We start from the raw sequence: 25,881 nt of genomic DNA on the forward strand, positions 1-25,881 counted from the left end.
CAAAAAAACAAAAAATGTTTATATTAACTGAGTAACATCTCCATGGTGAGAAGTACTATGTAAAGTATAAACCTAATATGTAAGTAAAAAAAAAAAAAAGGAAAGGCAGAGGAACCAGAGAACAAACTGCCAACATCACAGAGAAAGCAAGAGAATTCCAGAAAAAATACCTACTTTTGCTTCATTGACTATGCTAGAGCCTTTGACTGTGTGGCTCACAACAAACTGTAGAAAATTCTGAAAGAGTTGGGAATACCAGACCACCTTAGCTGTCTCCTGAGAAATCTATATGTAGGTCAACAAGAAGTAACAGAACCAGACATGGAACAATGGACTGGTTCAAAATTGAGAAAGGAGTTGGTCAAAGCTAAATACTGTCACCCTACTTATTTAACTTATATACAGAATACACCATGCAAAATGCCAGGCTGGATGAATCACAAATTAAAATCAAGATTGCCAGGAGAAACATCAACAACCTCAGATTTGCAGATGTTACCACTCTCATAGTAGAAAGCAAGAGGAACTAAAGACGCTTGATGAGGGTGAAAGATTAGAGTGAAAGGCTGGCTTAAAACTCAACATTCAAAAACTAAGACCATGGCATTTGGTCCGAGCACTTCATGGCAAACAGAAGGGGAAAAAGTGGAAACAGTGACAGATTTTATTTTTGTGGGCTCTAAAAATCACCGAGGACAGTGACTGCAGTCATGAAACTTAAAGACACTTGCTCAATGAAAGGAAAGCTATGACAAACCTAGACAGCATTATGAAAAAGCAGAGACATCACTTTGCCAACAAAGGTCCCTATAGTCAAAACTATTGTTTTTCTAGTAGTCATGTATGGATGAGAACTGGATCATCAAGAAGGCAGAGTTGAAGAATTGATGCTTTCAAACTGTGGTGTTGGAGAAGACTCTTGAGAGTCTCTTAGATTGCAAGGAGATCAAATCAGTCAATCCTAAAGGTAATCAACCCTGAATATGCATTGAAAAGGCTGATGCTCCATTTCTTTGGCCACCTGATGCAGAGAGCCAATTCACTGGAAAAGACCCTGATGCTGGGAAAGATTGAAGGCAGGAGGAGAAGGGGACGACAGAGGACAAGAGAGTTGGATAGCATCACTGACTCAATGGACATGAGTCTGAGCAAACTCTGGGAGATGGTGAAGCACAGGGATGCCTGGTGTGCTGCAGTCCATGGGGTTGCAAAAGATCAGACATGAATGAGTGGCTGAATAACAACAATAAATGGATGAAGTCAAATGGTATATTTCCCACAACATAAGAGTACTTTTTTGAAATTCCTTTAAATTTATAATTAATCTGGCTTTTCATTGCCTGGAAAAATACATAGGGTAAACTTAAAAAGTACAACACAATTCTGCAATTAAAACATGATGTTGTGCCCTTAAAACTGAGGAAGAAAAGTGAAAGAAGCTGCTTCTGAAAAGATGAAGTAAACATACTTTTCCCTATTCCTCCTACCAAAAACAACTAACGCCTCTGTAAAGAAACATAAGACTGAATGAAATGTGGGTAAGAAGGCAGAACAACCAGGACTTGAGGAACACAGTAGAGAACTCCTTGAATTCACTATTTGCCTAACATACTCCAGATACAGAACTGAAGAAGCCAGCAACTTGAACATATAAATGGGAACAAGGGAAAAAAAAATCCAACAAAAGCCAAAGGACCAGGAAACGGCAACCTAACAAAACAAAACTTATAGATAGCAGCATCTTTATTCCAGCTAAACACCAAAGAAATAAAGAGCAACTACTAAAGAAGATATACAAATAGATCATTCAAATGTACTTCAGTTCAGTTCAGTTCAGTCACTCAGTCGCATCCGACTCTTTGCGACCCCATGAATCGCAGCACGCCAGGCCTCCCTGTCCATCACCAACTCCCGGAGTTCACTCAGACTCACGTCCATCGAGTCCGTGATGCCATCCAGCCATCTCATCCTGGGTCGTCCCCTTCTCCTCCTGCCCCCAATCTCTCCCAGCATCAGTCTTTTCCAATGAGTCAATTCTTCGCATGACGTGTCCAAAGTACTGGAGCTTCAGCTTTAGCATCATTCCTTTCAAAGAACACCCAGGTCTGATCTCCTTCAGAATGGACTGGCTGGATCTCCTTGCAGTCCAAGGGACCCTCAAGAGTCTTCTCCAACACCACAGTTCAAACGCATCAATTCTTCGGTGCTCAGCCTTCTTCACAGTCCAACTCTCACATCCATACATGACCACAGGAAAAACCATAGCCTTGGTTTACTTAGACAACTTAAAATGGTAATATAAAAAGATGCTCAAGTTACCCACAGAAAGGCAAGAAACAGAAAACAGAAAACAAAGCAAGGAGAAAAAAAAAGAAAACAAAAAATGAAGAGGCAGCTGTAGCCCCAATAAATCAATAATTACAGTAAGTGTAAATGGTCTAAATGTACAATTAAAAGATAGAGACTGGCAGAGTGGATTTAAAAACTTGACGCAACTATATGCTATAAACAAGAAACTCAATTCAAATATACCAGTCTAAGCAGGTTGAAAGGAAAAGGATGGAAAAAAAAGCATGCAAATATTAATCAAATAAAAGCAGAAGCGATTAGATCAATATCAAATACAGTAAATTTGGGAGAAAATTACCACAGCATGAGTGTGGTCTTGTGTAATGACAAAGGGCCAATCCTCAAGAAGAAGTGGCAATTCTGAATGTGTATCCATCAAGTAACAAAACTCAAAATATTTTTGAGAGAGGGGTATTAATGTCTCCAAGTGTAATTTTAGTATATCAAGGCTGAATATTGTCACCCTGTTTATTTAACTAATATGCAGAGTACATCATGTGAAATGCTGGACTGGATGAAGCACAAGCTAGAATAAAGATTGCTGGGAGAAATATCAATAACTTCAGATATGCAGATGACACCACCCTTATGACAGAAAGCGAAGAGGAACTAAATAAAGAGCCTCTTGATGAAAGTGAAAGAAGAGACTGAAAACTCTGGCTTACCACTCAACACTCATAAAACTAAGATCATGGCATCCAGTCCCATCATTTCATGGCAAACAGATGGGGCAACAATGGAAACAGTGACAGACTTTATTTTCTTGGACTCCAAAATCACTGCAGATGGTGACTGCAGCCATGAAATTAAAAGAGGCTTGTTGCTTGGAAGAAAAGTTATGACCAACCTAGACAGCATATTAAAAAGCAGAGACGTTATTTTACCGACTAAAGTCCATCCAGTCAAAGCTACGGTTTTTCCAGTAGTCATGTATGAATGTGACAGCTGGACCATAAAGAAAGCTAAGCGCCAAAGAACTGATGCTTCTGAACTGCAGTGTTGGAGAAGACTCTTGAGAGTCCCCTGGACTGCAAGGAGATCAAACTAGTCAATCCTAAAGGAAATCAGTCCTGAATATTCATCAGAAGTACTGATGCTAAGCTGAAGCTCCAATACTTTGCCCACCTGATACAAAAAACTGACTCATTGGAAAAGACCCTGATGCTGGAAAAGACTGCAGGCAGGAAGAGAAGGGGACCACAGAGGATGAGATGGTTGGATGCAATCACTGATTCGATGGACGTGAGTTTGAGCAAGTTCTGGGAGTTGGTAATGGACCAGGAAGCCTGGTGTGCTGCAGTCCATGGGGTCACGAAGTGTCGGACACGACGACTGAGCAACTGAGCTGAATTGAATATCACCTTGATACCAAAACCAGGCAAAGTGAGTAAAAGCAAACAAAAAACAAAAATACAAACATCTCTCATGAATAGAGAGTCAAAGATCCTTAAAAAAAATTAGGATACACACATGGGCAATAAATAAACTATTCATCATGATCAAGCAGATTTTATTCCAGGAATGCAAGCGTGGTTCAATATTCAAAAATTAGTTACCAGGCTAAAGAAGAAAAATTACATTTTACATCATATCAACTGATATAAAACAAATATTTGACAAAATTTAATACCCATTCATGATTTAAAATGCTCAGAAAAAGGACAGAAGGAAATTTTCTCAAATTGATAAAGAGAATCTACAAAATTCCTACTGCTAGAGATCTCTTCAAGAAAATTAGAGATACCAAGGGAACATTTCATGCAAAGATGGGCTCGATAAAGGACAGAAATGGTCTGGACCTAATAGAAGCAGAAGATATTAAGAAGAGGTGGCAAGAATACACAGAAGAACTGTACAAAAAAGATCTTCACGACCCAGATAATCACGATGGTGTGATCACTCACCTAGAGCCAGACATCCTGGAATGTGAAGTTAAGTGGGCCTTAGAAAGCATCACTATGAACAAAGCTAGTGGAGGTGATGGAATTCTAGTTGAGCTATTTCAAATCCTGAAAGATGATGCTGTGAAAGTTCTGCACTCAATATGCCAGCAAATTTGGAAAACTCAGCAGTGGCCACAGGACTGGAAAAGGTCAGTTTTCATTCCAATCCCAAAGAAAGGCAATGCCAAAGAATGCTCAAACGACCGCACAATTGCACTCATCTCACACACTAGTAAAGTAATGCTCAAAATTCTCCAAGCCAGGCTTCAGCAATACGTGAACCGTGAACTTCCAGATGTTCAAGCTGGTTTTAGAAAAGGCAGAGGAACCAGAGATCAAATTGCCAACATCCGATGGATCATGGAAAAAGCAAGAGAGTTCCAGAAAACATCTATTTCTGCTTTATTGACTATGCCAAAGTCTTTGACAGTGTGGATCACAATAAACTGTGGAAAATTCTGAAAGAGATGGGAATACCAGACCACCTGACCTGCCTCTTGAGAAACCTGTATGCAGGTCAGGAAGCAAGTTAGAACTGGATATGGAACAACAGACTGATTCCAAATAAGAAAAGGAGTACATCAAGGCTGTATATTGTCACCCTGCTTATTTAACTTATATGCAGAGTACATCATGAGAAACGCTGGACTGGAAGAAACACAAGTTAGAATCAAGATTGCCGGGAGAAATATCAATAACCTCAGATATGCAGATGACACCACCCTTATGGCTGAAAGTGAAGAGGAACTAAAAAGCCTCTTGATGAAAGTGAAAGAGGAGAGTGAAAAAGTTGGCTTAAAGCTCAACATTCAAAAAATGAAGATCATGGCCTCCGGTCCCATCACTTCATGGGAAATAGATGGGGGTAAACAGTGGAAACAGTGTCAGACATTATTTTTGGGGGCTCCAAAATCACTGCAGATGGTGACTGCAGCCATGAAATTAAAAGACGCTTACTCCTTGGAAGAAAAGTTATGACCAACCTAGAGAGCATATTCAAAAGCAGAGACATTACTCTGCCGACTAAGGTCCGTCTAGTCAAGGCTATGGTCTTCCCAGTGGTCATGTATGGATGTGAGAGTTGGACTGTGAAGAAGGATGAGCGCCAAAGAATTGATGTGTTTGAACTGTGGTGTTGGAGAAGACTCTTGAGAGTCCCTTGGACTGCAAGGAGGTCCAACCAGTCCATTCTGAAGGAGCTCAACCCTGAGATTTCTTTGGAAGGAACGATGCTAAAGCTGAAACTCCAGTACTCTGGCCACCTCATGCGAAGAATTGACTCATTGGCAAAGACTCTGATGCTGGGAGGGACTGGGGACAGGAGGTGAAGGGGACGACAGAGGATGATGGCTAGATGGCATCACTGACTCGATGGACATGAGTCTGAGTGAACTCCGGGAGTTGGTGATGGACAGGGAGGCCTGACGTGCTGCGATTCATTGGGTCGCAAAGAGTCAGACACGACTGAGTGACTGAACTGAACTGAACATTATACTCATAAATGAAAACAATACTTTCTAAGATCAGGTAAAAGGAGGGATATCTGCATCACAGCTCTTACTCAACATAGCGCTGGAAGTTCTAGTAAGTGCCATAAGGCAAGAGAAAGGCAGGGGAACCATACATATTGGAAAAAATAAAATAAACTTGTTCTTGTTTGCAAGTAACTAATTTTCTACATAGAAAAAAATTTTGTAATTACCAAATAACCTATTATAAAAAAAAAGAAAGAAAAACCAACTCCTAAAACTAAAATGGGGTTCTACGATGTAGAAGGATATAAAATAAAACTTTAAAAATCCATCCTATTTCTGTATACAGGGAATGATCATGAGGAGGGTACTGCAACAGCATTCTCGTCTGGAGAATCCCATGGACAGAGGAGCCTGTTGGGCCACAGTCCACAGGGTCACAAAGAGTCAAGACACAACTCAAGCCAATAACACACCACACGCATACTGGAATGAACACACAGACAGGAAAATTTAAATACATTATGATTTATATTCACTCTAAAGAAACAAACAAAAAGAGAAGTATTAAGTCTAACAAAATATTTACAGGACTTACATACCAAAACTATACAAAACTGATGAAAAAGATCAAAGAAGATCTAAATATATGGAAAGATATAGCACATTCCTTGATTGGAAGACACTACCTAGTAAAGATGTCAGTTCTCCCCAGTTTGATACAAGTTATCAAAATCCCAGCAATATTTTCTTATAACCACAGACAAGAAGAATCTATCTATTAAGACTTATTACTCTATTTCAAGTTCCAAAAACTATGTGATATTGGCAGAAGGCCAGACACAGGGACTGATGAAAAGAAGAGAATCCACATAGATATGTTCAACTGATTTACGAAAACAGTGCCAAAGCAATTCAATGGAGGATAAATTTTTCAACAAATGGTGCTGGACACCTGGGCATATAGAGCTATTTTAAAGAGCTCTTAGACTGGACACCAAAAGAAAGCTCCAGAAACAAAAAAAACTGATAAACTGGACTTTATCAAAATTTAAGACTTTTGCTATATAAAATACCCTGTGTCACAGTATGATTTATAATAAGGAATATATATTTACTTTCTGTCTGGTGTTCCTGGTACATAGATCCTAAAACCTCTGAAATTTCCTAAGTGATGAGATTCATAAAGATGCTTCATGTTGATGAGGTGATATTTGGATTTCTTTGAAAGATAGGGTTCATTGCTAAGAGAACTATTATGTGACTAGAAGACTGGAACTTTCAGTCCCACCCCCAGAAGGGACAAAACACCAACAGCCAATGATCTAATCAACTAGACCTACAAAATGCAGCCTCCATAAAAACCCAGCAAGACGGTTAAACAACCCATGAAGATATATATCTATACCAAGGAATACTACTCATCAATATAAACAAGCAAACACCCAACAACCTTGGCGACTTTCCAAAGAATTAACCTGAGTTAAAAAAAAAAAAAAAAAGGTTAGACACAGCATAATTCTATTTACATAGTATTTTTAAAATAATTTAATTAATTAATTAATTTGATGGCTGTACTGGGTCTTCACTGCTGTGCGGGCTTTTCTGTAGGTGCAAAAAGCAGGGGCTGTTCTCCAGCTGCGGAGCATGGGTTTCTCATTGAGGTGGCTTCTCTTGTTGTAGAGCAGTGCCTCTAGGGTGCTTGAGCTTCAGTAGTTGTTACACTTGTGCTCAGGAGCTGAGGCTCGCAGGCTCTAGAAAACAGGCTCAAATGTTGTGGCACGTGGGCTTCACTGTTCTGAAGCACGTGGGATCTTCCCAGATCAGGTATCGAAACGGTTGTCTCCTGCACTGGCAGGCAGATTCTGTACCACTGAGCCACCAGGAAGTTCTACATATTATTTTTGAAATAACAAAATTACAGAAAGGTTTTTTAGTGGTTGTAACAAATTAAGGAGTGAACCGGGGCAAGAAGAACCAAGTGTGGCTATTAAAGGGCAACAAGAGGGATCCTTTGGTGAGGGCACCATTCTGTGCCTTGACTGTGCATGTGTGTGTTGGTCGCTCAGTCGTGTCCAACTCTTGGTGACCCCATGGACCGTGGCCCGCCAGGCTCCTCTGTCGATGGAATTCTCCAGGCAAGAATACTGGAGTGGGTAGCCATTCCCTTCTCCAGGGGAGCTTCCCAACCAATACCCTGGTTGTGAAGCTGTACTATAGGTTTGAAAGATGTTATCACTGGAGGGACATTGGTAAAGGCACATGAATTGTTCTCTGCATTATTTCTTACAGGTTCATGCGAATCTTTTAAGTACCTCAAAATTTGTTTTTAAAAAATGAATGTGCATCTAAGGTTATAGTCCTATCTTTCACAGTAGAACAATTTTGAAGAACATGGAAAAACTTAAAAAAAAAAAGTGACACATGCTAGCCTTAGGCAAACAACTTTAAAGAAAATGGTATGAACTGATTTACATGGCAGAAACACTCTGGCTCTGTATGAATGGATGATATAGCAAACAGACTTGATTTTTGAACAAAGTGATACATTTTCTCTTTCAAATAATGAACAGTGATATGAGAAATTGTGGAAGTTTTCATAGAGTAAGGGTAATGTAACCGTTTTTTAGTAGCTAGTACATTAAAATGCAAAGTTGCAAAGCTCAGGAAAATAACAGAGATCTGTCTGAAAACGGTGAAATTAAGTGAAAAGACTTGTTACAGAGAGATATGTAACAATGTCCAACAGAATTGCTGAGATATACAAACATCTCAGTGAAACTATACTTCCAAGAGAGAAACATAACAGCACAAATATCAAATAGTAAAGGCTCTTTCTGAAATGGAAGACCAATGAATCAAAACGGAAGGTGCCATAAAGACTTTCCTACCCATCCCCAGCATTTACTTTCACGGGCTTTTACATACATTGAATCAGTATAAAACCTGTGACCAATGACCCTAACCTCAAATAAAGTTTGTAATCTTTAGAGGATGAGCTGGTTGGATAGTATTACAGACTCAATGGACGTGCATTTGAGCACACTCCAGGAGACAGTGAAGGACAGGGAAGCATGGCATGCTGCAGTCCATGGGTCACAAAGAGTCAGACATGACTTAGTGACTGAACAAAAACAGCAAAATCTTTAGAGAAATGAATACAGGCTAAGGTTTGTAAATATGTATATACTATAAGATTACAAAAAAACCTTAAACCAGAAGGACATAAGCTGCCCCTGAGAGGAGAAAAAGACTAGAAGACGAACAAAGAAGAGGGCCTTAACATTCTGTAACGTTTTCTTTCTTTTACATTAAAAAAAAAACAGACACAAAAGTGACAAAATATTGCTAATTCTGGTAGTCCTTATATGGATTACACTTGGCTACATTTTATATTTTTCTGTTTTTCAAATTTAAAAACAAGAAAATAAGAATAAATCAGACTTACCATAGGGAAATAGAACAGAAAAAGGCTTTTGCAACTCACATTTCCCTGACATCCATTTTAAGAGGACTCACCCAGTGTAACCCTATAGATAAAACCTTTCCAAAAAATCATTTATAAAGGTGATGTCTGTTGAACATGGATTTACATATATTTGTAAAGGTATTATTTATATTCTTCCAATTGCTTTTGTGAACAATGACATTAAATTTTATAATATGACATGGATTTATATCAACAAAACCTCATTCTATAACTATCTTTAAGAAATAAAATTCTTGAAGATTTTGGGGCGGCAAGGGTGGTACAACACACAGCATGTGGGATCTGAGTTCTCCAACCAGAGACGGAACTCAGGCCCCTTCAGTACAAGGGCAGAGTCACAGCCACCTGATGAGAAGGCAGTCTCCCTGCGCTCTCTATTTAGGAATCAACTACAGAGTAAGCTGGCTACATCTACAAGACTAGTCAAGAACCATAATGTGACAAAAAAAAATTTGCAGGTATTAACATATGCTTACATGTAACTTTTAACCTTGCTGGTTAAAAAAAATATTTCTCAATACTTCTTACTAAGTCAATTATGTCCCCAAGTTCTAACATATTAATGAAGCCCTTATAAATCAATTTTATTTTTGATTTTTTTGATTTTTAAAAAAATGCTTAAATACTGGTCTTTATATTAGAGGATTCAAATGGATCAAAATTTTCTAACTGCTTTCTGCACTTTGTAAGAATCTCCATTTTTTGAGATTTGAACATTATAAAAAGAAATAAGCTGTTTTACAGCATGATGAAATAAAGTCTGACATCAAGAATGTATAACCAAAACATAGAGGTGACTGAAATAAGGGCAAGAAAAGCAATGCTGGGCTAGGAGGAAAAAACAATAAAAAGACTAGCAGCCAATCTATCAGTGAAAAAGAGAAAAAACTAGTGGGCTACATCTAACAAACTGATGAACTCTGGGGAAGAATGAACCTGCAAATCCCTGGCAAAGATTCCCTCATGCCTTCTTTAGACTCAAAGACATACATATAAACCATAAGCAGCACAAATATGGGAAGTCATACCTTTCAGGCCTAAAGTCTGCAACTGAAACAGTTTTCCCAGCTCAAAAGGTAGAACTCGTAACAGGTTGTTATTTAAATGGAGTTCCCTGTAGATGTAAAAATTCCAGGAAGTCAAAAGATATATTAACTTTAACAGCTAAAATCAACAATATGATTTCTAGGAATATAAAGATATAAATTCTTAATATAAATTTAGTATTATATGCTAATGTCTAGTACAGTGCTTCTCATGTGGTTAAAAAAAAAAAAGACACAACAAAAAAAAAAAATCACAAACTGCCAAAGATACATTTATAAAACACGGTGGGGGGGGGGGGGGGAGGGAATCAATTATTGTAAAAATGAGAAAGAAAAAGACCAACAAAATATAAGCCCATTTTTTAAGAGCATGAGATTCAACAGATACATGCTGTGTATCTCACTGCAAGCTGGTGACACACTCTGAAATGGCACAGTCCAGAGACTGCCTGGTCAGCACAGATGGATGTCTCCCACACATATTTCAGAAAGTGGAAATGAAAACCCTGCCTAACATGTAAACTGTGAAAACAGAATTTAAATGATCATATCATGCCGAAACAAAATACTTTATTGTAGCTGCACAATAAGTTTATGATTAATATTTTTCCAAATTTACTAATGTTTCACTTTATGAATACTGGCAGCTATATTAATAACAACTGATTATTTTAATGATTTGTTTTGCATAGAAAATGTAACTATTAAAGACACCTTCAGTAGGAAAAAAAGAAAGATCCAATAGGAAGATACTGGTAATATCCTATAATAGTAAGTTTTGTCAATTTTTACATGTGAATGAAAACTACTTCTAAAATCCTTGGTCCTTAGAATTTAAAAGAAGCTTGGTTACTACTGAGTAAAACCAGAGGTTGGTGAAGCCATAAAATGAACAAGAAAAACTTGTTCTGAATACCTGTTATTTCCAAATATATCACATAGGAAAGGAGGTCCTTTAAGTAAATCTGGTTCAGAGGATTAAAAGTCATGGTATATACTCAAACCTGAAATTGTCAAAGGGCTGGTCTGGAAACAAAAGAGGTTTAAAAAAAAAAAAAACAACCACCTCTCACAAGGTCCTTATACCTTTTTTTTTTATTATGCAACAAATGATAGAAAGCAGCAGAAAAAGTCAGTGGAATTTTTTTTTTAAGGCAAATAATATGAAATGGTACAAGATTTTCCATTAGGATTAACACAATAGCTAGAAATTGACTTTATATTCAACTTGAGCAAATCTCATCTATCTTAGAAAACAGAGGTTACAGGAATTACCATTTACTAATAAAGTATCTGCCAAACAGGGTTGCTAATAGCTTTTTAGTCAGTATCCCAAATATTGCTGATCTCAGCTGGGTCCCTATTACAGCAACTTCACAGATGAAGGAACACTCAACAAGGTTATAAGAAGCTTGCTCCAAATCACACAATTTATAAATGACAAAGTTTCTAATCTAAACTCTGTATGACTCCACATTCTATCTGCCTCCTATACTCCACACTAAAGTCCCCCACATTCAATCACTAATTCTAGCTTCTTTCAAGTCCCATCTTTGTTACTATTATGCACAGAAGCCCTGGGACAGTCAAAAAGGTATCACTAATTGGCAATGACTTCCTAGATCCTGTATTAAGGATAAGGGGCCCCAGAATTTAGTGGAGAAAAAGCACCTCCACTGTGTCACAAGTAAGTGCATATATGGAATAACACAAGCACGTTCTAGCTGTTCCACTTCGTCTTAAAATTTTGTTTCAAATATGAAGCATATTACACAAAACAGCAATAAAATAAATGCTAGGCAATGGATCTACGTGACTTATGATTTGTTAGCTGACATTCAATTTTCCCAGAAAACTTTACCTCATGTTTAATTTTGTTCAAATAACATTAAATTGACAACGTTGTTTCCTAACAAAGTGGTGTTTCCTAAGGATATAATAATGTTTTGTTTTAAGGGTATATAACTATGCACTGAGTTGGGTCTGTATACCTGAGTGATACCATGTTTCCGAGTTCTGCCGGTAAACTTCGGATTTTATTAGAGGACAGGTCCAGATACACCAGATTGTGAAGCTTGGCAATGTCTGAAGGAATGCGGGACAGGGAATTGTCACTTAGATACAAAACTGTCAAGTGAGTTAGTGACCACAAAGATGAGCTTAAGCTTCTTACTTTTCCTGTAAAAGAAAAAAAAAATGGGACAAGAATTAACTCTACAATTTGGTCTCTGGATTAAGTAACATTTAGATGTTTTATTGAGTAATAACTTATCATACAAAAAATTGTGAGAAAGGGGTCAACACCTTATTGATTCTAGAACAATTCACTGCTAGGATTAAGTTATAAACTCTCCACTTAGCAAACTAACCACAACTCATTTAAGGTAATATATCAGTAGATTGCATTGTTATTTTAAAGAGCACAATAGTTAAAAGACTTTATCCTTTAATTAGCCTCAGCTATGAAAAGAAATAGTATGAGTAGTTTATAGTAGTAAGTCTAATATACATGAATCGACCAATTTCAGAGATCAGACACCCATCAATGCAGGAGTGATCCGTTAAGGAAGGGAAACAAACAAGTCAGGTCTACCATTATCTGAGCTTCCTTCTGGAACAGCTCAGCACAGTTAGGGGATTCCAGGGGAAGAACACTGATCTCCCCCAAGTACAGGATACACAGCACATGTCCAGGGAGGCCAGGATGATTAGAATTTATAAAGGCAGAGTACCAGAGAGGAGAGAGATGAAGAGAGAGGTTTAGAGATTTGACTTTCCTCCCCAAGTTACCAACTGATCAGCAGATGCATGTGAGAAACTGCCTGAACCAGAGGAAAAAAACACCCAAAAGGAGCAGAGGTAATAATCCCTAGGTTCACACATCACTCAAGTTCACACAGCCCTCAATAAGGTAAAATCCACAATATCTGGCACCTAATTAAAAATTACTAGGTACACAAAGAAACTGTAAAATAATATCCATAATGAAAAGTCAGTCAATTAAGACCAGTCCACAAGAGATAACAATGATACAACTAGTAGATATTAAAAGTTACTTTAATTATATTCCATACTGTCAAAAGCTAGACAACTGAACGAGACGGCACAGACGCTCATACTGAACTTCTCAAGTTGAACACCATGGTTAAGAGGAAATGGAGAATGATTGCTAACGTACTCAGGGTTTCTTCCGGGAATGATAAAAATGTTCTCAGATGAACTGTGGTAAGGGGTGCACTACAAAATATATAAAAATGACCGAATTTGTACTATAAGTGGGTGAACTGTGTGAATTACACTGTTAACAATTATAGCTGCCACCAAGAGAGAGACAGACACACACACGTAGGCAGAAAAATCCCCACAATAATGCCACAATCTAGCAACCCAGCGAGGCATTTTCAAAAGTGAAGGCAAACTACAAGATGAAAAGAGCTGTGGAGATGGATGGCAATGACAAATGCACACTATGAATGTATCTAAGAAACTTTTCCATCAAGGGTATTTTGGAACCAAATGGGTTCACTGGTGGGTGTTACCAAACGTTCAAAGGAGAATTAAAAACAGTTCTATACAAATTCATCCAGAAACCTGAAAAGGATACTTTCCTACTCGTTATGAGGTCAACAGCACCCTGATACCAAAACCACACAACACTAGGGCAAGAAAACTACAAAACAACATCCTCATGAACATAAATGTGAATTTAACGAAAACAAATCCAATAATACATTAAAAGGGATAATGACCAAGTAAGATTTGTGACAGAAAATGCTAGGTTTGTTGAACATTTACAAAATATCATTAAAAAAATGTTGTCTCAGAAAAGAAAGCATTGGACAAAATCAGTATCCATTTCTGACTTTTAAAAACCTCTCCTATCAGCTGATTTTTCAGCAGAAACTGAAAATTTTCATTTTTTATTTTAAAAATAACTTTAAAATTATTTTTAAAAATTATAGGGACCCCATAGACTAAATAGCCTGCCAGGCTCCTCTGTCTATGGGATTTTCCCAGCAAGAATATTGGAGTGGATTGCCATTCCCTTTTCTAGGGGATCTTCCCGATCTAGGGATCAAACCTGTGTCCCCTGCATCTCCAACAGATTCTTTACTGCTGAGCTACTGGGGCCAAATGTAGACTGTTATACAAAAACCTCGTGGTTAACTGCAAACTAAGTATAAATAGACATACACACAAAAAAGGAAGCAACTGAAACAACACTAAAGACAGCCATCAATCATTAAGAATAAAAGGGTAAAAAGACCTAAAAAAACAATAAAACCATGAACAAAATGGTAAAATTGATTATATATAAATCAGTAATTACCTTAATGTAAATGGACTAAATGATCCAACCAAAAAATAAGAGTGGATGAGTGGATGCAGAAGCAATATCCATAAATATACTGCCTACCAGACACTCATTTCAGAACTAATGATAACACACAAAGTGATTGAATGAAAAACAGAAGTGTACGCAAAATGGAAACCAAAAGAAAGCCAGAGCAGTAATACTTTTATCATACAAAAAAAAAAAAAAATCACCGTTAAAATACAGACTGTTAGAAAAGACAAAAAGGACACCACATAATGATTAAAGTATCAATCCAGGAATGTTTATAACAACTGTAAACATAGGAGCACCTCAATACGTAACGCAAATACTAACAGAGTATTGACCAACGACACATTAATGTGTCTTTTGTTACCTGTGCGTTAATGACCAGGGAGAGTAGTTTTAGAGAGTGGTACAATTAACAGCACTGTGTGAAGTTGTTAGAACTTAAAACTTATCAAGGGTTCATTATACAACTTGTGGTTATCATTATCATTCACATTTTGTTTCATTAAGATTTTGTTCCAACCTTCTAAATATTATAAACACAAGTTTATTACTGTAAAACTATCAGAAATGACATATCACAAAATTTCTCATTTGAAAAAGAGCCCACTTCAAAGATCCACCTTGTTAACTATCAGGTAAAATAAAAGAACATGTTCTAGAGGAAATAATACCCACAGGACTAAAAAAGAATCCTGCCAGAAAGTGGAGAGTCTGCTCTTCCCAGGGAAAGCAGTGAAATGGTGTATTTGTAATAGATGTTCTGTTCCTCTGCACAGAGATGCCTGCTGTACTATCTATCACATGCTAACAAAATATTAGAAGGCTTTAGTAACACATGTACAAAGTTTCAAATAAATACATTAAGTGCAAAAAAAACTTGTTGGTATTTACTCCAACATGAGCATGTCAACATACACTTACAATCACCAGCCACAGGCGTTAATTTCTGTAAAAACTCCCCTGGTCAATAATGTGTCAACAGACATAAAAGGAGAAACCAATAGTAACAACTGACAAGGCATCAGAGAGAAAATCAATAAGGAAACAAAGACTTTGAATGACACATTAGACAAACTGACGCAGTTGATAAACATATAGAACATTCCATCTGAAAGCAGGAGAATAAACATTCTTTTCAAGAGTACAGCAACATTCCCTGGTCCTGGAAGACCCGACATGTGCTACAACCACAGAGCCTGTGCTCTAGAGCCTGAGAACAGCAAACGGTGAAGCCCGCACACCCCAGAGCCTGTGCAATGAAAGCAGCTACCGCAGTGAAAAGCCCAGCACCACAGTGAAGAGCAGACCCCCCTCCCAGTTAACTGGAGAAAGCCCGTATGCAGCAATGAAGACCCAGCACAGCCAAAAATAAATAAATGAATGAATAAATCTTTTTACAAGTCATAGGATTATCTCAACAGATGCAAAAACACTTTTGATAAAATTCAAATCCATTTATGACCAAAAAAAATCTCTCCAGAGACTGTGGGTTCTCTCCAGCTAGCATCATCCTTAACTGTGAAAAGCTGCAAGCATTCCCTCTAAGATAGGGATCCCCAATCCTCACACTGCTCCATGGCCTGTTAAGAACTGGGTTACACAGCAGGAGATGAATGGCTGGGGTAGCAAGGCAAGCTTCATCTGTATTTACAACCTCTCCCCATTGCTGACACCACCGTCTGAGTCCCACCTCCTATCAGATCAGCAGTGGCACTAGAGTCTCAGAGCAGCAAGAACCCTACTGTTAACTGCACATGCAAGGGATCTACACTGTGAGCTCCTTGTGAGAGTCTGAGGTGGAGCTGAGGCAGTGATGCTAGCACTGAGGAGCAGCTGCAAACACAGATTCTTATCAGCAGAGAGGTTTGACTGCACAGAGACTATAATAAATCAATTGCTTGCAAACTCCTACCAAATCCCTACCAGTGAGTGGCCAGTGACAATTAAGCTGCATCTGGTGTCAGGGTTTATGGCTGCAAGTGAGTTGACATACTTCAATTATACAGCTGCATCTGGCGGCAGGCTTTAAGTCAGAATTCGATACTACTTTAGCCCATGAGTGGCCCGCCCATTATCTTCTTTACCACTTCCATCTGTGCCTCTCTCCTGAACTGCGTACTGTCTCAGTCAATTATGGTAAGCCCACAAAGTAATCCCAGCCAAAGTGAGTAAAACACAAACATTGCTGGAGAGCGTCTTTGAACAGCGCGAGAGACCCAATGATGAGACAGCAGAAGACTCCAAGACTACTAACAAAAAGAAAGCTGTATTTTAAATACCAGAGTCCTATTTAAATTAGGGGTTCATTGCAGTAAGTGATTCACATTCTCCAAGGCCACTTTGTGTAATATGTGGCAACCAGTTATCCAAGAAGCCATGAAGCTGTGAGAACTGCTTCACCATATGGAGACCAAGCACACGTCATTAAAAAACAAGGCTTTAGAGTTAAAAGATAAACATGAAAATATGAAAACCAGAAGCAATTACTGAAGGCCATCATGTCATCAAATGTGTCTGCACTGAGAGCATCCTTCTCAGTGGCTAACTACATTGCTAAAACTAAAAGCCCTTTACTATTGGTGAAGAGTTGATCCTGACTGCTGCTAAAGTTCATTTATCATGAACTTTTAGAAGATGCTGCAGATCAAAAGGTGGCACGAGCTCCCTTTAGGCTAGCACCGTAAGCAGACGAATGGATGAAACAGCACGATTGTTAGAAAGGATCACTGCTGTATGCAATCCAGGTTGAAAGTCTACTGACGCTGACAAAAGGACAAAAGTGCTTGTCTGTGTGATACGTGCCTGAGGATACGTTACGTGCACTTTTGCTGGCAACCAACATCACAGCTGCAGAACTATTCAAGAATGATTACACATCAGAGCGACAGAATTGGTCATTCTTTATCTGTATATGCAGGGACAGAGTGGCTGCCATGACTAGATGGCTTGTTGGTTTCTTTCAGTTCAGTTCAGACGCTCAGTCATGTCCAACTCTTTGTGACCTCATGGACTGCAGCACTCCAGGCTTCCCTGTCCATCACCAACTCTTGGAACTTGCTAAACTCATGTCCATTAGGTCCATGATGCCATCCAACCACCTCATCCTCTGTCATCCCCTTCTCTTCCTGCCTTCAATCTTCCCCAGCATCAGGGTCTTTTCCAATTAGTCAGTTCTTCACATCAGTTGGCCAAAGTACTAGAGTTTCAGCTTCAGCATCAGTCCTTCCAATGAATATTCAGGACTGATTTCCTTTACAATTGACTGTTTTGATCTCCTTGCAGTCCAAGGGACTCTCAACAGTCTTCTCTAGCACTACAGTTCAAAAGCATCAATTCTTCAGCACTCAGCCTTCTTTTTGGTCCAACTCTCATATCTGTACTTGACTACTGGAAAAACTATAGCTTTTATTAGATGGACTTTGTCAGCAAAGTAATGTCTCTGCTTTTTCATATGCTGACTAGGTTTGTTGTAGCTTTTCTTCCAAGGAGCAAGCATCTTCTAATTTCATGCTGAAGTCACCATCTGCAGTGATTTTGGAACCCCCCAAAAATAAGGTCTGTCACTGTTTCCACTGTTTCCCCATCTATTTGCCATGAAGTGATGGGACTGGGTACCATCATCTTCACTTTCTGAATGTTGAATTTTAAGCCAGCTTTTTCACTCTCCTATTTTACCTTCATCAAGAGGCTCTTTATTTAGTTCCTCTTTGCTTTCTTTTTTTCCCATAAGGTTGGAGTCATCTGCATGTCTTAGGTTATTGATATTTCCCCTGGTAATCTTGATTCCACCTTGTGCTTCATCCAGCCCAGCATTTCGCATGACATTCTCTGCATATAAGTTAAATAAGCAGGGTGACAATATACAGTCTTGACGTATTCCTTTCCCAATCTGGAACCAGTCTGTTGTTCATGTCCAGTTAGAAGCTTGCCATAATGCAGAATCAGTGGGAGTCCTGAGCTTGTTTTCCTGCAACTAGATGGTGCCATCTGGAATGATGGGAGACAGTGATGCCCACCGTGTGTTGCTTGTGTCCAGTCTACTCTGTAATCTTGTTTCAGTTGCTGTCACTGCAGAAAACCCCTTTTCACAAAGATAGGATGCTAGAAATAGAAGCAGGCTTTTCAGTGCGTTTGTGGCCATCTCAGGATATTCCACCTTGATTTTAATCCAGAATGTATGGAGATTTGAAGTTGTCTCAAACATACTTTAAAGGCCAAGTCATTTGCTATCTCAAGCAATTGATCCTTTTCTAGCAAGGACAAAGTCGTTTCACCTGTCTTATTCACAGATGGGTTGTGGATCTGTTCCTTCCCAGGTCAGGGTCTTTTGTGGTTGGGAAGTAATTCTCAAACTTATTTGAAAGCTGAGATCGGTGATCATGCACCAGCTGGGAGAAAGAAGGCCCTGACTCAGTGTCTTTCAAAATCTCTGCTAACGTTTGAAACATGTCAGAAATCCCCATGTTCACTTGTCATCCCCATCATTCCAGTCTGGTGGTGAATGCAACCACTTTTTGCCATTTCATACTGTTTCTGGGGTTCTCAAGGCAAGAATGCTGAAGTGGTTTGCCATTCCCTTCTCCACTGGACCATATTTTGTCAGAATTCTCCACCCTGACCCGTCTGTCTTGGTTGGCTCTATGTGGCATGGCTCATTCACTGAGTTAGACAAGGCTGTAATCCATGTGATCAGTTTGGTTAGTTTTCTGTGATTGTGGTTTTCATTCTTTCTGCCCTCTAATGGATAAGGATAAGAGGCTTATGGAAGCTTCCTGATGGGAGAGACTGATGTGGGATAAACTGGGTCTTTTGTTCTGGTGGGCAAGGCCATGTCCAGTAAATGTTTAATCCAATTTTCTGTTGACAGGTGGGGCTGTATTCCCTCTCTTCTGTTTGGACTGAGGCCAAACTATGGTGGGGTTAATGGCGACCTCCTGCAAAAAGGCCTTATGCCAGCACTGTAGTATTCAGTGCCCCAACCCCATAGCAGGCCACTGGTTCCAAACTGGGACCTCATAAAGTTGGCAACTGAAGCCTCTGGTCCACATCATAAGCCCAACAAACTCCTAGACCAGGTTCATCAGGCGCTCAAACCCCTAGATTTTTCATCCCAAATTTTCACCGGCCTCAATGACACCTACCAGACCCTGACTGAAACCTCGCCAAACCTCTCATGTTGGCTCTGTCTTCCCTTGAAACCTCGACCGTTCCTTGCCCAACGGATCCCCAGGAAATGGGTAGAGGCCCAAAATCTCACTCGAAATGCCACAGAAGTAACCTTGTCAATGGGGCCCTTGACCACTGAGATACTGTACCTCCCAGCCAATGCCCCTTGTGTTCTGGCCAACGATATCTAATTAACCACAGTGGCCTGTGATGGCTCGAGACGAGACCCCCTATCCCCAAACCCTCCGGCAATGGAAGACCAGATCCACCCAACCCGCTGCCGCCAGAGGGCATTAGCTGCAGCTCCCCTGCTCCCCGGAGGAAATTTACTCACAACCTTAGGACTGGGGGCAGGAGGATTGGGATCAGCCACACACTTCTACTATGAGCTGTCTGCAGACCTCAATCGAGACCTGGACAAGGTGGCAGATTCCCTAATGGCATTACAAACCCAGATAACCTCTCTGGCATCAGTGGCTCTCCAAAATCGAAGGGCCCTAGACCTGCCAACAGCTGAAAAAGGGGGAACCTGTCAGTTCCTAAGGGAAGACTGTTATTTTTTTTCGTAATGCCTCGGGGATGGTCCAGAACAAGGTCCGAGAGCTGAGAGGGAGCATCAGACTTGGACAGGCCGAGTCAGACGGTTTCGATTTCTCGGGATGGTGGAGGTCGTCTTGGGCAAGATGGCTTCTCCCACTTCTGGGACCCCTCGCAGCCTCGTTCCTCATCCTGTCGATAAGACCTTGTGTTTTTCAGATCATCTTCCGGAGGGTCAGGGAGCTAACCCAGACGGCTACTGGACAGATGTTGATGGTAGCCGCGTACTCCAAGCTCCCGTCCAGACACCCTGAGGCCCCCTAAAGGTCACCGGGATCCAGCCACGACCCTCAGCCCCAGCAAGGCCCCAGTTCAGCAGGAAGTAGCCAGAAGCAATAACGGTGCCCCTTATCCTATCAAAAGGGTCAGAATATAAGGCCGGACCCCAGGGGCCATGATGGGCCACCCCTCCTTCGCTCCCGCTGGCGGGGGACGTCCCTAACAGAAGGAGCCTCCCAGATTCCGGGGACCAATGACAGCACACTTCACCAGCTAAAGCCGCCCCACCCCAGCCACACAGAAGGACCTGTCAGCCCGCGACACCTCGGCCTGGCGACCTATCCGAACCCCCGCCCATCTAGCCTGACCATCCCTCTCAACGACATATAAAAGCCACCCCCAACATGGTCTGGGCACGGACTTCCTCGACCTGCCTTGTTCCGGTCCGGGAACGCCACCCGGTAGCGCTTTGCCATTAAAAAGCCTGTTAGACACTTTTTTGGTGTCCTGGACTTTTACCTAACACACTCATGACAACCTTTGTTAATCTATGACACTCATGACAATCTATGACACTCATGACAACCTATGTTAATTTATGTCACTCATGACAAGCTATGTCACGCATGACAAGCTATGTGAACCTATGACACTCATGGTCAACCTATGACAAAGGAGGCCTTCTCTGTCAAGAGTATACAACAGAGAAAAGACAATCTCTTCAATAAATGGTGCTGGGAAAACTAGAGACCTACATGTAAATAAGTGAAGTTAGAACATTCTTTAACGCCAAGTACAAAAATAAACTCAAAATGGATTTAAGATCTAAATGTAAGACCAGATACTGAAAAACTCCCAGAGGAAAATATAGGCAGAACACTCTTTGACATAAATCACAACAATATTTTTTATTTTGGATTTGTCTCAAAGTAAATAAAAGCAAAAATAAACAAATGCAATCTAATTAAACTTAAGTAGCTTTTGCACAGCAAAGGAAACCACTGACCAAACAAAAAGACAACCTAATCGATGGGAGGAAACATTTGCAAATGTTATGACCTACCAACATATTATTAACATTAATATCAACATATTCAACAGCTCATACAACTCAGTATCAAAACCACCAACCAGGAATTCCCTGATGGTTGAGTGGTTGAAGAATCCACCTGCCGGTGCAGGAGACTTGGATCTGATCCCTAGTCTGGGAGAAGTCCACAAGCCTCGGGGCAACTAAGCCCATGGAGCACAACTACTGAAGTCTGTGTGCACTACAGACTGTGCTCTGCAACATGGGAAGCCACCACAAGAAGCCCCCCCCACACCAAGAGGAGAACAGCCCCTACCCACTACAACCAGGGGAAGCTCGTGAGTAGCAGCAAAGACCCAGTGCAGCCAAAAAAAAAAACCCAACCTGATTAAAAAATGGGCAGAACTGAACAGACAGTTTTCAAAAGAGGAAATACAGATGGCCAACAGGTACATGAAAAGAAGCTCAACATCACTTATCATTCAGTTCAGTTCAGTCACTCAGTCGCATCCGACTATTTGAAACCCCATGAATCGCAGCACGCCAGGCCTCCCTGTCCATCACCAACTCCCAGAGTTCACTCAAACTCACGTCCATCGAGTCAGTGATGCTATCCAGTCATCTCATCCTCTGTCATCCCCTTCTCCTCCTGCCCCCAATCCCTCCCAGCACCAGAGTCTTTTCCAATGAGTCAACTCTTCACATGAGGTGGCCAAAGTATTGGAGTTTCAGCTTTAGCATCATTCCGTCCAAAGAACACCCAGGACTAATCTCCTTTAGGATGGACTAGTTGGATGCTGTATGAATTTAGGGAAATAAATATTCAGACCAGAGCAGTTGGAAGCAAATTTTAATGTAGGATTTGATTGGGTATTTAAAAGGAAGCTGTCTAATCAGACTAGTCTCAACTTTCCCATGTCTTACAGTCTTGCATTTTACCTTCTTTACTCTTCATTTCAAATATTTCACTTTCTCTCTCTTTTTTTTCACTGTACTGCATTGCATGTTGGAGCTTAGTTCCCCAACCAGGGACTGAACCTGAGTTCCATATATTGGAAACATGGAGTCTTAACCAGTGGACCACCAGGGAAGCCCCTCAAATATTTCTAATGGGACAAAGACTGAGCATAAAAGGAAAAATAAGATAGGTTTGAGTGGATTTACTTGAAAATTAACTAAATTATCTGATTAGTAAGGGATAGTGTGAAATGAGAAAAGTCAGCCAAATTTAAAAGATGAAGGGGCATATTGTCATGGTCAGCAGCATTCATTACCTTTTAAAAATGACTGACTATTGAACTATGAATTCCCCATCATGTCATGTTTCAGAAAATGGGATAACTATCTTCAGAATAATTCATTTATTTCTTCTTAAATCAAAACCACAATGAAATACCTTACACCTATCAGAATGGCTATCCCTGAAAAGAACACAAATAAGAAATGTTGGCAAGGATGAGGAGCAAAAGGTACCCTTCTACAATGCTGTATGAATGTAAACTGATATAGCCACTGTGGACAAGCCTATGAGGTTTCTCAAAAATATAAATATAGAACTGCTATAGGACCCAGAATTCCATTCCTGGATATATATCCAAAAGAAACAAAACCACGCATTCCAAAAGATACATGCTTTCCAATGTTTATAGCAGCATTATTTACAACTGCTAAGATACAGAAGAAACCTAACAGTCCATCAATAGATGAATGGAGATATATATATATATATATGTGTGTATATATATATATATATATATATATATATATATATATATATATATATATATATGTAGTGAAATACTGCTTGGCCATTAATGAAATTCTGCCATTTGCAACAACATGGATGGATTTAGAGAGTATTGAGCTAAGTGAGTTAAGTCAGACAGAGAAAGACAAATACTGTACACTATCATTCATATGTGGAATCTAAAAACATATAACTAGTGTAATAATAAAAAGGTGGTTCACTCACAGACTCAGAGAACAAGCTAGCAGCTACCAGTGGGAAGGGAGGGCAATACTGGGGTGAGAGGCACAAACTTCTGTGTGAAACGCCACAAGGATGGACTGCACAACACAGAGATTATAGTCAATATCATACAATAACTGTAAACAGCGTGTTTCCTCTATAAGAATTTTAATTTTAATAAAAATAAATCCTCATACACGAAAAAAAAATTTTTAATGCTCAGTAAACTAAGAACTTCCTCAATCTTGATGAAGGACACCTACAAGAAGCTTAGTGATAAAGAAATAAATTCTCTCCCTAAGGTCAGAAACAAAGCAAATATATCTACTCTCACCACTACCATTCAACATTATATAGTAGGTTCTAGCTATTCCAAGACAAGAAAAATTTAAAAGGCAGATATAAAAATCTTTATTTGCAAATATCAAATCATATATGTAAAAAAATCCTATGGAATCTATAAAAATGCTACCAGTAAGTGACTTTAACAAAGTTGTACAGCAAAGATCAATATACAAAAATATCTACTGTATATCTGCATGCTAGCAATGAACAATGAGGAATTGAAATTTTAAAACTGTAGCATTTACAATTCAGTTCAGTTCGGTCGCTAGGTCGTATCCAACTTTTTGCAACCCCACGAACTACAGCACAGCAAGGCTTCCCTGTCCATTACCAACTCCCAGCGCTTGCTCAAATTCATGTCCATGGAGTCAGTGATGCCATCCAACCATCTCATCCTCTGTCATCCCTTTTTCCTCCTGCCTTCAATCTTTCCCAGCATCAGGGTCTTTTCTAATGAGTCAGCTCTTTGCATCAGGTGGTCAAAGGACTGGGGCTTCAATTTCAGCCATCACCCCTTCCAATGAATATTCAGGATTGATTTCCTTTAGGAATGACTGGTTTGATCTTCTTGCTGTCCAACGGACTCTCAAGAGTCTCCTCCAACACCACAGTTCAACAGCATCAATTCTTTAGTGCTCGGCTTTCTATATGGTCCAACTCTCCCATCCACACGTGACTACTGGAAAACCCACAGCTCTGATTAGACAGACCTTTCTCAGCAAAGGAATGTCTCTGCTTTTTAATATGCTTACTAAGTTGGTCATAGCTTTTCTTCCAAGGAACAAGCCTCTTTTAATTTCATGGCTGCATTCACCATCTGCAGTGATTTTGAAGCCCAAGAAAAGAAAATCTGTCATCGTTTCCATTGTTTCCCCATCTATTTGCCATGAAGTGATGAGACCAGATGCCATGATCTTAGTTTTTCTGAATGTTGAGTTGTAAGCCGGCTTTTCCACTCTCCTCTTTCACCTTCATCAAGAGGCTCTTTAGTTCTTCTTCACTTTCTGCCATAAAGGAGGGTGGTATCATCTGCATATCTGAGTTTTTTGGTATTTCTCCTGGCACTCTTGATTCCAGCTTGTGATTCATTCAGCCCAGCATTTCACATGATGATCTCTGCATATAAGTTAAATAAGGAGGGTGACAATATACAGCCTTGACATACTCCTCTCCCAATTTGGAACCAGTCCGTTGTCTGGTTCTAACTGTTGCTTCTTGACCTGCATACAGGTTTCTCAGGTAAGGTGGCCTGGTATTCCCATCTCTTGAAGAATTATCCACAGTTACATATTAATTATCTATCAAACTTATGTTAACACTTAGGGACAAATTTGACCAAAAACAACAACAACAACAACAACAACAACAACGCAGAATCCAAGTGTACTAAGAACTACAAAAGAATGCTGAAAAAAATGAAAGGAGTCCTAGGTAAGTGAAGAGATAACCTCTACAGTTGACCTTTGAACAATGCGGAGTCCCCCACACATAACTTACAGCCAGTCCTCTTAATGTGCAGTTCTGTTCAGATTCAACCAACCTTAGATGGTGTAGTACTGTAGTACACATTTATTGAAAAAAATCTGCACCTAAGTGGGCCTATGAAGTTCAAACAGGCAAGTTCAAGGCTCAACTGTATATGGTGGAGTTGCCAACATGTTTGGCAGCTAAAGAGACAACATCCATTAATTCAGCCAACGTTTAGTGACTAGTATGGTGTGGAAACAGAATGGTAATAAGACAAAGCTCCCAACCTCGGGATTTTTTTATGTGAGCTCCATAATCAAAATAGCAATCAGCAATAGGAAAATGAACAACAGATAAGAACAAGTAACTTAATCAATAAAAAACAAAGGGTCAGTCATTTTACAAAGTTCATTTCAGTAATAAAAGAGATACAAATCTAA

The 25,881-nt window shown here is 39.7% G+C and overlaps 1 protein-coding gene across 2 annotated transcripts in view; it reads right to left on the reverse strand.

Moving 5' to 3' along the window:
• Positions 1-25,881, reverse strand: part of CNOT6 (CCR4-NOT transcription complex subunit 6) — a 92,978-nt gene that overhangs the window by 16,331 nt on the left and 50,766 nt on the right. For both annotated transcript variants that reach the window (XM_069590379.1, XM_069590378.1), the window contains exons 3-4: positions 12,292-12,478; positions 10,283-10,368 (exon numbers count right to left, since the gene is read on the reverse strand). In XM_069590379.1, coding sequence (XP_069446480.1) covers positions 10,283-10,368; positions 12,292-12,478 — 273 coding nt within the window. The remainder of the gene's footprint in view (positions 1-10,282; positions 10,369-12,291; positions 12,479-25,881) is intronic.

Source organism: Ovis canadensis, chromosome 5 (genome assembly GCF_042477335.2).
Source record: "Ovis canadensis isolate MfBH-ARS-UI-01 breed Bighorn chromosome 5, ARS-UI_OviCan_v2, whole genome shotgun sequence".
In the NCBI taxonomy this organism is placed as follows: Eukaryota; Metazoa; Chordata; class Mammalia; order Artiodactyla; family Bovidae; genus Ovis; species Ovis canadensis.